We start from the raw sequence: 11,896 nt of genomic DNA, 5'->3' as shown, positions 1-11,896 counted from the left end.
AAAAAAATCTAAAGTCCCGGTCGCGCAATTGGCATTGTTAGCAAGTGGGCCGCAGCCATTGTAGTCCAAATACGCGTGAAGAACTACAACGACCATAAGGCATTTGCCATCCGAGCTTCCTCCACTCACATCCGCTCGCCTCCACAGAAAGGGACTTGGTGAAAAGTGTAACGATGTCAGTGCAGGTTGTGGCAGCGAAAATGGCAGAGGTCGAACTCAAAGACGTCGGCAAAGAATTACCCGCCGATTCTCCGGTTACACCGACGTCAGAAGGAATAATGGCGAGAAGCTACCCGCGCGAGTCCGGTTCCACCGCCGCAGCGTCCCCGACCGCGGAGCTACCCGCCAATGCCGGGGAAGGCAACCCGGGCTTGCTCGCCCCGAACGTCATCAAGATGCCGCAGGCGTCGGCTATGAAGCGGCCGGACCCGCAGCAGAACGGCGGCGAGGCGTTCGTTAACCGGGACGGCACCGTGGCTGAGGCGCCGCGAATGAAAAAGGCGAGTAGAACCTTTTATTTTTTCTGCCTTTTGCCTTCTTTCCCCGTCTCCAGCGCACGCTCTCTAATGTGTGGCGAAGCTAACAATGCTAACCAGGCTGATTCAGCAGTGTGACTTACGCTCAGAACATCACGTTACAATATTTCACAACATTGAAGACGATCTATTAAATGCTTAGTTCTACTTTAAAATAAGTATTAGGTGAACCGTCAAACTGCCGCCAAGTACTGCCGTTTTTCCTTGACATTCCTTTACTAACCCAGTGTTGCCCAAGCTTTTATGGAGCCACGCCACATACTTTAAACTAAAACAGGATCAAACTAAAATAACCCAAATAGGATAATCTACACACGACTACGTCGAAACAATCACGTGTGGTGGTAGTTGAAGAGCATTTAATGGTTCTACTTGTCACGATACGTTTCTTGGAATAACATAAATGCTGGAGATGGCCTCAGTTTTCTACCTGGACCCACACTTCCTCATTAGCTGAACGACAAAAATCACACTTTAAATATCGACAAAATATGTGCGTACGTACATAATATGCTCTCAATATAATAATATAATAACTCACTCTAAATGATAATATTGAGGTACCATGTTGTCTTGAATATCATCCCAAATCTGCAAACAATTCTTAAGGTCGTATTAAGTGCCATCTAGTGTTGAAAGGTGATATTACACCATAAAACTAGCCGTACTATGTTGTTTTTAACAGTTCAATTTGGACGATGACTGGCGTTCCACGGGGGATTGTTTTGAAGCAATATTAATTCCCCCTTCGCATCCGGCAGGGCAGAAGGTGGTTTATTTATAGTCGACAGCTACGCGGGGCGCTGATGGCAAACAGCGTTGGACATATATGAACACAGAATACATCTGTTGGAGTCATCCAGTCCAGTAAAAAAATGGGAGCTGGTGAGGGGGGGGGGGCGGTGTTGACAACTGGTTAACGCTTTTAATCTCCATCGTGTCCCCTCGTGAGAGGATTAAAACGCCAGCTCTGTGTTGTAAGCGCGGCCCAGATGTGAGCAGTTTTCAACGCGCGATTTGGTTTCATTGTCATCGGCCAACTTCTGTCAAGTCTCCCGCAGTGGTACAATGAAGGCTAGTGTGAAATATCATTTCAGAATCCATTTCAGAAAAAAAAAGCAACAACAAAAAAAAAAAAACTGTCAGCTCATCTGACTACTTGTCTTTTTTCTTAATGCATGCTTTTCCCCCCCAAGGCAAACATCCCAGATGGTTTCCCGCAACAAACCATCTGTTACCTACAGTTAATCATTCTCTACCGTCCCGTTTTTTTTTTCCCCCTCCGTGACATTCACCAGGTGCCCCCCCCAAAAAAAAGCACAGCGAATTCAACGTACGATTCCAGCTCATCCTGATTTGATGTAACGTAATGTCACATGCGCTAATCTGGTGTTCCCGGTATTGCTAACAGGCTTACAGCGTGACCTGTGGCCGCCCTACATGTGAAGTGAAGTGAACGGAGGAACGGGTTATGTATTTCCAAAAAAAAAAAAAAGACAAAAAAATGCCACCAGGTGGATTAAAGGCTATAAATCCTTTTCATGAAATTTCGCCTGTTGATCCTCAACCGGAAAAGATGGCAAAATAAAATATGTAAAAGTAAAATATGTCCCGTAGCGCATTTAAATTCGGTTCAAGTATCCGGCACGTGTCCCGTTCGGTCGGGTCGCCATCCGCCGTGTGCAGCTGACCAGATTTGTACCGCGAGTGTGAACCGCCCCAAAGCATCCTCATGACGTGCAACACACACACGAGGGAATTTTGCACTGCGGCGTCAGGAAAACACAAGAACCCCCCCCCCCCCTCCTTCCCCGAATGGCCTCTCGTTTTCCTGTGTTCCAGTGGAAATCAACTCGGAAATCCACCTGTGGCCAATCATCCGAGCGAATTATAGCTCCGTGTTGGACTAATGCTGCCGACGAGACTTGGCTGCTTATTGAGTTATCGTGGATCGTGTTGATTATTGTCAGAGGTTGCACAAAATGTACCTTCCGTATTTTAGGGCTGTTAAAGATTAATCGGCCTGGTAATAATTGTAAAATGGCAAGTCTCAGAACGTCGGCTGTTCTTTCAGGCCATTTGTTGCCAATTTAAGGCGCTATCAGTGAAAGCCACTTCGGGCTGTTCCGGGGCTCCATTACAGGCTCGCGCGGAGCTTTTTATGTCAGCCTGCCTGATTATTATGAATTTTTTTTTGCCCCGCTTCATCTCCTCACCGACGATGCTTTTGTTCCGGCCGTAAAGTGAATTGCCGCGGCCTGCGCCAGTGCCGAAATCTCAGCGGCGCCGTTGGGTAAAAGCGCGCCGCCCATTCACGCCCCGCTCGCCACCTCCTTTCCGTCCTTTGAGGCCAAATCAGGAAATGGACTGTTGGTCCTTGACACCCCTTTGAATAGCCGTCGTCGCGCTTTGACACGCCGCCTTCTCATCGCACGTAGGGGTGGGGGGGGGGGTTCCTGCCGTTCGGCTCGAGTACAATGACGCCCAATTAACGAGGGCTGAACAATGAATCCAATTCAAACGGACATCTCGACTGCCATTTTCCAATCGCAAAAGATGCCGTGCGCGTCATTTCGCTCGGCTCATGTTCCCCAATTTCACCCGTGCGCTCGTGTGGAATGTTAAACCCTCTCGGTTTCATCACTGGCAAACGAGCGCGTCGCGGGAATGTGACCAGTGAGTTGGACGCGAGTGGACGTCGGCTCGATTTCTTGCGTGACGGTAAATGCAACAAGAACAATTTTTAAAATGAGTTGCTGTTTTTGAACCGTGGTCACAGTCGGCTTTTGCCTTTTTTTTTTTTCTTGCGCTTCTGCGCATCTCCTCAAGACCTCGCGCAATGACTACAGACAGTCTGTAGGATGAAGCCCAACCCCCGAAGATGGGACTCATTGACCTGTTGTGTTTCTTTGCAAAATAGAGCACCCCCACCCCTGCCTCGGTTCTGTTTGATGTAATTATAGTCGGTCGGCCCTTAGGGATAGGCAGCTGGGTTTTTTTTTTTTTTTTGGCAGAGTAGCAGGAAGATGAATACAAAACAAACATTGGCAGAAATGGAGCACTCCCACTGAAAACATCCAGCGCGCCCCCCCCCCCCCAACGTTTGGAGGTTAATTGTGGGAATTACCAGCATGAATGACCCACCTAGCCTTTGGGTCCACTGAAAGGCTTTATAGAGGCATTGGAAGGTAACAGGTTGGACGGCAAGCACCGGCGGATGTTTGCCCCAGTTGGCATCTGCTCATATTTGTCACAGCTCAACAGCGCGACGGCGTAAAAAGCCTCGACGCCGTTGACGTGACGCGCCATCAAATATTTTTCCACTGCGGCCCTTTAGTCAAACATCACAACACTGAGTCACAGATTATCCGACCGGGCGTTCAAATTGTGGGTCGGCCCTCAGGCTGACTGACGTAGCAGGAAAACGCATATGTTGATTTTGTGTGACCAGACCTATCTATTGACTTATCGTTTTTTTTATTTTAAATGATACAACTGAATTCTTTTCTGGACCTCCAGGTTACTGCTGGTGGACCCCCTGGAGTACCGGCAACCCCAGTTTGGGAACCGCTGGTGTAACTGACACCCTCGTGGCTGCTACTCTAGAGCGGACGCCCAGTTGACACGAAGCCTCTGGCAATGCACGTGCGAGGCCACTGGTCGCCCGTGTGCTTTGCGTGCATGTGTGCGCCCCGTTGTTGTCGACGCCGGCGCTTGTCAGCGCACATAAATCAGCAGGAAGCGCTCTTACATCACCCGGGGCAGCGTGCGCACACGCGGACGATCGGACGGGCCACCTCACGCTAGCCGCCGCCCCCTCCTTTCTCCGGCTGTTCCCGAGGGTGGGCGCACGTGTGAAGTAGGATGAGGAGCGTTCTAAAGGAATGGCCCACGCGAGCTTTTCTCTTGCTGAAATTTTTGACGCTCTCCGTCGGTCGTGGCCACCAAAGCCGTTCGTTCATACCTTGCGATTGCTCCCTGACACCCGATGCAAAATAATATATCGGCGGCCCTTTATGTAATGTCGTTGAGTAACAGATGGCAAAGCTTGCGGATCAGTCTCCTGTGACGCGGGAGGGATCCCTGTCTATTTTTTTTTTTTGGGTCATATTGTCGTGCAAATGCCCAGCTTTGGCCCATCAAGTTACATAACTGTGAGTGCAGATTGATGACGCTGAATTGACAGTATCTTGGCATACACCGCCCCCCCCCCTCTCCCCACCCCGCCTCCTCCCATGCTTGTGTGGCGCTCGTGGCCATTTTGGAGAAGAGAAAAATCAAGGGCTCCCTCGGTGGACCGGCTGAAGGTCCCGAATGAGGTCTCGAAATGGCGACGATCGTTCGGAACCACCCACGGACGAAGCAGCTGTCGGATTGAAGGCCCGGCTGCCTGTTGCTTTGTTGATGTAAAATTCTCTCCTATAGCGAGGCACCTAAGAAAACAAGCACTCCTTCTGCTTTTTTTTTTTGCTGGGAAAATGTGAGCTTAGCAGGAGAAGCCCGAGTGCGTGTGTGTTCATCTTTAAACGCCCGCTCACCGATTTCACTCGAGTTGATCGATCGGAAACGTCCCGGAAGCGGTCAAACCCGAAGCCTCATCTTCTCTGTCGCTGGGCCTTCAAGATTCTCTGTCACCGAGGCGCGCCAGCGAATAGCGAAATGACCGCAAAAGCCACGACGTTTATGACGACGCGTTTTGGTAGCGTGTCCCCCGCTGCTCTTTTAATCTTCGATCAATTTACGGCCCCGCGTTCTGCAATCCAGCCGCTAATCAATCGATGAGGTGCGTTTACATAAAGCCAGCACAATGCGCTCTTGTGTGAGAGCCGCTCATTTATTATTCATTAATTGGCCCCGGGCTCAGTTCGGAGCCGCTAAGCTGCCGGAATGGTCGGCCCCGCACTTGGCGCTCAGGTTAATCATGAGCGGCCGATGAAATTTGATCTAAAATCGCAACACGTCATAAAACGGCTTAAGACGAGATTTTCCATCAAGGCCGACAAAGCCCCCCTGCCTTCCAAGCGATGTGTGACCGAGCCGTCACGCCCCCGAAAAGAGAGATAGAAGAAGGGAAACGATTCATTTGCATTGTCTGACCAGTTTGGGCCGGATTGCGACGAGGAGGTCACTGACCCCAAAGAACTGCGACGACAAGAGCCTAGCCTGAGAGCTCCCCGACCTCGGTGCAACCGGAGTCAGCAAAAATGAATCTTTGGCTGGTTTCGAAAGCGCCGATTCTGAACTCTCCTCCCCGTGTTGCCCCGCCAGATCCAGTTTGCCGACCAGAAGCAGGAGTTCAACAAGCGGCCCTCCAAGATCGGCCGCCGCTCCTTGTCGCGCTCCATTTCGCAGTCGTCCACAGACAGCTACAGCTCAGGTGAGCCCTCGTCCGCCCTTCCTCCTCTTGCGCATTTATTCTAATCTCTTGGAACGAAATTCCTCTGATGTTCCCGTTGGTCATACTTTACCCAAGACGACTCTTATTTTCAAGTCAGGGCCCTAATCTTTCCAAGTATTTTGAAGAGCAGCCCAATAGCCTTCTCAGTATTTATCAAGGAAGAAAAAAAAATCTTTTTTCTGCACCGCTTGCCCTCATCGAGGCCACGTCTGAGTCGGACACTGTCAATTTTATGACGTCCGCATGGATGAGTCCAGAGAGGGTTGTCATTATCTTCAAATTATCCCAGCAAGCTTTTTCTGTCTTGGCACAAGGCGCTGTTCTGTTCTTTTCCTCCTCGAGCGTTTTTTTTTTTTGAACAGCGCTGCTTCAAAAAGCGGACGCTTATACCTGGCGCCCATTTGCTGGCGTGTTGGAAAGCGCTTGCGGGGTTGTGATGCGTTGTCCCCCTTGACACAAACGGCTTGTGCAGGCGTCACGCGGTGCCAGACATTCGCCACATTTGTTGCCGTCTCGACTTATTTATATCCCGCTTGGCTACTGTGTGTCAACACCGCTAGACAATATCATATACCGCTGCAAATCTTGGGATTTAAAAAAACATATATATATATATATATATATATATATATGTGTGTGTGCTTTTAATTATTAAATAATATAATTAAATTAATAATAATTATTATTATTATTTATTATTATTATTATTATTATTATTATTATTATATTTAGTGCAGTCGAAACAAAACGGCCATGTTGATTTTTCCAGCGGCGTCGTACACGGACAGCTCCGACGATGAGACGTCTCCTCGGGACAAACAGCAGAAGAACTCGAAGGGCAACGGCGACTTCTGCATCAAAAATATCAAGCAGGCCGACTTTGGCCGCCGAGAGATCGAGATAGCCGAGCAAGGTTTGTCATGAAAGCTGAATATTGCCGGCCAAACACACACACACTCACACAAATATCGTCTCCAGCATCTGCTTTTGTCCCCTCCAGAGATGCCGGCCCTCATGGCTCTGAGGAAGCGAGCCCAGGGCGAGAAACCCCTCGCCGGCGCCAAGGTGGTGGGCTGCACTCACATCACCGCCCAGACCGCTGTGAGTAGAGCTTGGAAAGACGCCACAAAATGAACCCGCCCTCAGCTTGCAAAATATTTGGTTCCTTGGAGCCAATTTTTTTTTTTTTTTTAATGTCCGTACCCTTCAGGTGCTGATGGAGACTCTGTCAGCTTTGGGTGCTCAGTGCAGGTGGGCGGCCTGTAACATCTACTCCACCCAAAACGAGGTGGCGGCTGCTTTGGCCGAAGGAGGTGAGCCCCGCACTGTCTTGCCCTGACTTCTTCTCCTCTGCACGTGTTGTTCTCTTCTGATATATCTCTGCGTTCAGGTTTCAGCGTCTTTGCATGGAAGGGCGAGTCGGAGGACGATTTCTGGTGGTGTATCGATCGCTGCGTCAACGTGGAAGGCTGGCAGCCCAATATGGTAGCGCTTTTTCCTCGACACCAAGTCGCCAATTTTAGGACTCGCTCGACTCAAGTTGTGTCTTGTATTGTCTTTCTCCCCTCCGTCGTTCCTCGTCGCCAGATCTTGGACGATGGTGGTGACCTGACCCACTGGATCTACAAAAAGTACCCCAACATGTTCAAGAAGATCAAGGGCATTGTGGAGGAGAGTGTCACGGGTGTGCACAGGTAGGCGCAAATGATTAAAAAAAAAAAAAAAAAAAAGATGTGGTGGTGGGGGGGTTGTCTCACTTAGTTTCTGGTGCCACACTGCCCTCCAGTGGTCAATATGGATATCGCTGGCTTTTCTGCACTTATGTAATTGCGGCATTGCAGTTCGAGAAGCACTGATATTTGATTGATGAAGGCAATTAATTGCACTGCTTGGATACAATTGATGCTTTCCAGGCTTTACCAGCTGTCCAAGGCCGGCAAGCTATGCGTCCCCGCCATGAATGTCAACGACTCCGTGACCAAGCAGAAGTTTGACAACCTCTACTGCTGCAGGGAATCCATCTTGGACGGGTAATGAACCCTTATTTGGACCTGATACACGAACAATTAAAGTCCATTTAAATGAAGCCGAATGCCACTGGCGCTTGTTTGTAGTTTGAAGAGGACGACTGATGTCATGTTTGGAGGCAAACAAGTGGTGGTGTGCGGGTACGGAGAGGTAAGGCTCACCCCTCTGGGACGTTTTTGCTGACGTGATGGATCGGCATCCAGCTCACTTGATGGATGATACAACATTGAGTGTTTGATGTTTGGCGCCCTCAGGTGGGAAAAGGCTGCTGCGCCGCCCTCAAGGCGATGGGCGCCATCGTTTACGTCACAGAGATCGATCCCATCTGTGCCTTGCAGGCTTGGTACGCCGCAGCCGTGTCCGTTTACGCGCTCGACGCCGCTATTGACATATGTGGGTCTCACGCTTGCGTTTGTTTGCCGACGGCAGCATGGACGGCTTCAGGCTGGTGAAGCTCAACGAAGTCGTCAGACAAGTGGACATTGTCATCACCTGCACGGGTACCTTCGCTTTTTTTTGTACAGCGCCATCGTGAGATGGATGGTGATTTTATTCGGCCTTCTGTTGCGTTCACCCCGTCAGGTAACAAGAACGTGGTGGTGCGAGAGAACCTGGACCGCATGAAGAACGGCTGCATCGTCTGCAACATGGGCCACTCTAATACCGAGATTGACGTTGTCAGTACCCAGCTTCCTTTCTTGATATTAATATGGGATGAATCTTTACCTATGACATCACAATAATCATCCTAAGAGCCTGTTGGTTTTTATTGTACGTAATGCGGCTGAGTGATACGTGATTGGGTCAGGACAGATTAGTTAAGCGGTGGTTGTCATAGTAACTGCCGGCTTTAACCTGAGAGCTGATCGAGGATCTTTTTGCTGTCCAAATTTCATGAGGCATTATTGGAATAAGCGCATCCCTATCTTTAAAAAAAAAATAGAAGCATGCTTTTGGTTTGCAAATCTGCAGGCGAGTCTGCGGACGCCCGAGCTGACCTGGGAGAGGGTGCGCTCGCAGGTGGACCACGTCATCTGGCCCGACGGCAAGAGGATAGTCTTGTTGGCCGAGGTACTCCAACATGCATTCGAGAGTTTGTTTTTTTCAGCTGCTCTTGATGTCACGTCAAATGTAAAAGACTTTTTTTTTCTCCCTTTTTGTCTTTTTCATCTAATTTGCAGGGTCGTCTTCTGAACCTCAGCTGTTCCACCGTGCCCACATTTGTACTTTCTATCACGGCCACCACCCAGGTACAGCGCTACGATTGTGAAGCCTCTTTTGGCCAAGCAGGAGGAATGTTGACTGTGTGTGTGTGTGTGTCTGTGTGCGCGGCCAGGCCCTGGCTTTGATCGAACTCTACAATGCTCCAGACGGACGCTACAAACAGGACGTTTACCTTCTGCCCAAGAAGATGGGTACGGTGTTTGAAGTTCTGTTTTCACAGCTTTGCGTATTTTGAATTTTGTGGTTTCCCAACTCTGATTCTACCACCCTCCCGCCACGCCTCCCACCTTTAGACGAGTATGTGGCCAGCCTCCATCTGCCTACGTTCGACGCGCACCTGACAGAGCTGAGCGACGAGCAGGCCAAGTATCTGGGCCTGAACAAGAACGGACCCTTTAAGCCAAACTATTACAGGTAGGAAAACATTTAATTGTGGCGCGCAGTTTGTGTGTGTGTGTGTTTTCCGACATATTGACGACTTGCAAGCAACTTTTCAGGAAACGACTTGAGGCTTCTGATTTGGCTAAAATACCCTTTTTCTCAACTCAACTGTATATGAGCGCTTCAAAACAACCGCCGCTGTATGTAAAGTGCTGTACATGGCGCCAAAATTATCCACCCAAGACAGTAGAAAGCGCAAAAAGTCAAGCAAAAACTCATGCTGCCCATGTTTCTTTTTGTGTTTATCCCATTTTTGTTTTCTTTCCCTCAAGGTACTAAAACAGGGTGGGGCGAGAGGAGACGGCAGTCCTCCCCGAAGCGCACCGACCTGACGAAGCCGCCGAGGTGGAGGATGGCGGGACAGGAAAGTCAACACACATCCTTTAGAATCTAAGTGGGGAGGAGGGCAGGGCTCAGGCCGGGCCTGAGGGGGCAGACGTTTAATTTATTCCCACGCCACAATATTAATAAAAACCCTGAGGGAACTTGGTTTGGGGAGGGGGCGGGGCTTCTTTCCGTTATCGGCCACCAGCTCGCTTCCCGGGAAGCTGGGAGGACTTTTGATTTTCCCTGTGCGTCGCAATTCTCCCCCCCCTGTTGCCTTTTTACAAATTCAACCAATGCAAAATATAAATATACTATATCAGAAAAAAACATGATAAAAAAAAAAAGAAAGATAGCAAAATTTAGCGCCCCCCTTCTGTTCTTTTTGTCATGATTCTTTTATACATGTTTTATTCTCGCGTGTTATTCCAGGGGTTGGGATCTAATAGTTCATGTTGATTTATTTTAATTTTTATTTCTTTACGCGCTGTTTCTCCTCATTTACTCGTGGTCCTTTTTTTTTTTTTTTTTTTTTTTAAAGCCAGACTGGAAAGTGATTGGTTCTTACAGCCGTCACTCAAACTGCCTCTCGGCTTCCAGATGCTCAAACGTCTTCAGCGTGGGGGAAAAACAAAACAAAAAAAAGTGTTTGGCATTTGGGAGATTTCTTTTAAATTCTTCCACCAAAAAAAAAAAAGACCATAATGTATTCAAAGTGTTGTCAAATCACGACATACTGTATATTTACATATTTATATAGAAACGAGAAATTTTCTACATTTTTTTTGTTCTCTCCTTGTCTTACGTGAAATGTCATTGAGATCAGCAATTAAATATCCTATTTATGCGTGTAATAAATGTACCTATACGAAGGAATACTGTGATTATATTAACAAACATGCCAAAATCTACAGAAAGAAACAAACAGGATCCTAATTTGCCTTTTTTTTAATTTTAGATTCCACGCTGAAATTCTTGTTCTCTTTCCTGTATTGTCACATTCATCACGCTCAAATTCTGAATTTGCGCGTGGGCTGCAGCTGCGCTAATACAATAAAATTGTGAGATAGCACAAGAAGCTCGACGGAACACTCGATCCCCAAATTTCCCCGCTGACATTCGCGCTTTTCTGTTTCTTTTCGTGCTGTCCCGAACCTTCTCCCTCGTGTGATGCGCGCCCGCACGTGGCCTCGAGAGTGCTGATGGTAACGTGCGAGTGTCCGTCTCCGTTTGTGTACGTTTGCTTCATAAACAGCTGCCTCAGGATCCAAGCCTGCGCGTTTGAGGATGAGAGAATTTCCGTTTTTGTCAGCCTCAAACTGACCACCGACCCGTGGGGTGGGTGGGCAGGGGTGACACCAGCATCGTGTATGTAATATATATATATGTAGAATACGCACATTCTATATACAGATATGACAACCTTTAAAAAAAACGTAGTAAGGAAAATCATCTCCTGTATTTATTGTTGTAAATCTTTAAAAAAAAAAATGCTGAAAATTCCCATACGTGTTTTGTCCATCAGAGAGGACAGAAAGTGACGATGGTAGATGACGAGCAATAATCTCCAATAAAGATGTAAACAGTTGAAAGCTTGGCGCCGTTCTGTTTTTCTGTCTTTGTGATCCGTTGATATGGTAGCGTCGCGTATGTGTGCTTGCGTGCAGCTGCCGAGGTCCGTCAAGACCTCCCTGACCTCATCCGAGCCGGCGCTGATCTCTGACATCAGCGTCCAGCTCGGCTGACTGACGGCCTTTATTTCTTCCCTCGGCTGTCGTCTTTTTTTTTTTTTTTTTTTTTTTTAACAATGCAGAGTATATGTGGTGCTTGTTCACCATACATCAAGCCATTTTAGAAAAAACAATCAAAGAGCATAATTTTTATCCCTCAATATTACGATTGGGATTCAGTCAGTAGGTCGATTTATTTTATTTTTTGGGGGTGG

General features: G+C 48.2%; 1 protein-coding gene across 2 annotated transcripts; it reads left to right on the top strand.

Annotated features, from left to right (window-relative positions):
• The first annotated feature begins 108 nt into the window (after positions 1–108).
• On the top strand, positions 109–11,543 carry ahcyl2b (adenosylhomocysteinase like 2b). 2 transcript variants are annotated; one of them, XM_052055192.1, is made up of 17 exons: positions 111–500; positions 5,805–5,913; positions 6,704–6,847; positions 6,935–7,035; positions 7,145–7,247; positions 7,325–7,419; positions 7,522–7,628; positions 7,848–7,964; positions 8,049–8,112; positions 8,217–8,305; positions 8,392–8,462; positions 8,545–8,639; positions 8,935–9,033; positions 9,144–9,212; positions 9,299–9,377; positions 9,480–9,600; positions 9,900–11,543. In XM_052055192.1, the coding sequence occupies exons 1-17, from the start codon at positions 174–176 to the stop codon at positions 9,904–9,906; spliced, it is 1,797 nt and encodes a 598-aa protein (XP_051911152.1). In that variant the 5' UTR covers positions 111–173; the 3' UTR covers positions 9,907–11,543. The 2 variants fall into 2 exon arrangements, with proteins under 2 accessions (XP_051911153.1, XP_051911152.1); XM_052055193.1 differs by lacking the exon at positions 9,900–11,543 and having other exon boundaries at positions 109–500; positions 9,480–9,604.
• The last annotated feature ends 353 nt before the right edge of the window (positions 11,544–11,896 follow it).

This window comes from Hippocampus zosterae, chromosome 21 (genome assembly GCF_025434085.1).
Source record: "Hippocampus zosterae strain Florida chromosome 21, ASM2543408v3, whole genome shotgun sequence".
In the NCBI taxonomy this organism is placed as follows: Eukaryota; Metazoa; Chordata; class Actinopteri; order Syngnathiformes; family Syngnathidae; genus Hippocampus; species Hippocampus zosterae.
Note: the sequence above shows the minus strand (reverse complement) of the source record. Positions and strands in the feature narration are given on the sequence as shown.

Coding starts and splice junctions, on each gene's coding strand:
- ahcyl2b (XM_052055192.1), top strand. CDS start 174: ATGTCAGTGCAGGTTGTGGCAGCGAAAATGGCAGAGGTCGAACTCAAA. Junction 8,113..8,216: donor TGGTGTGCGGGTACGGAGAG/GTAAGGCTCACC, acceptor TGGCGCCCTCAG/GTGGGAAAAGGCTGCTGCGC. Junction 9,034..9,143: donor GGATAGTCTTGTTGGCCGAG/GTACTCCAACAT, acceptor TCTAATTTGCAG/GGTCGTCTTCTGAACCTCAG.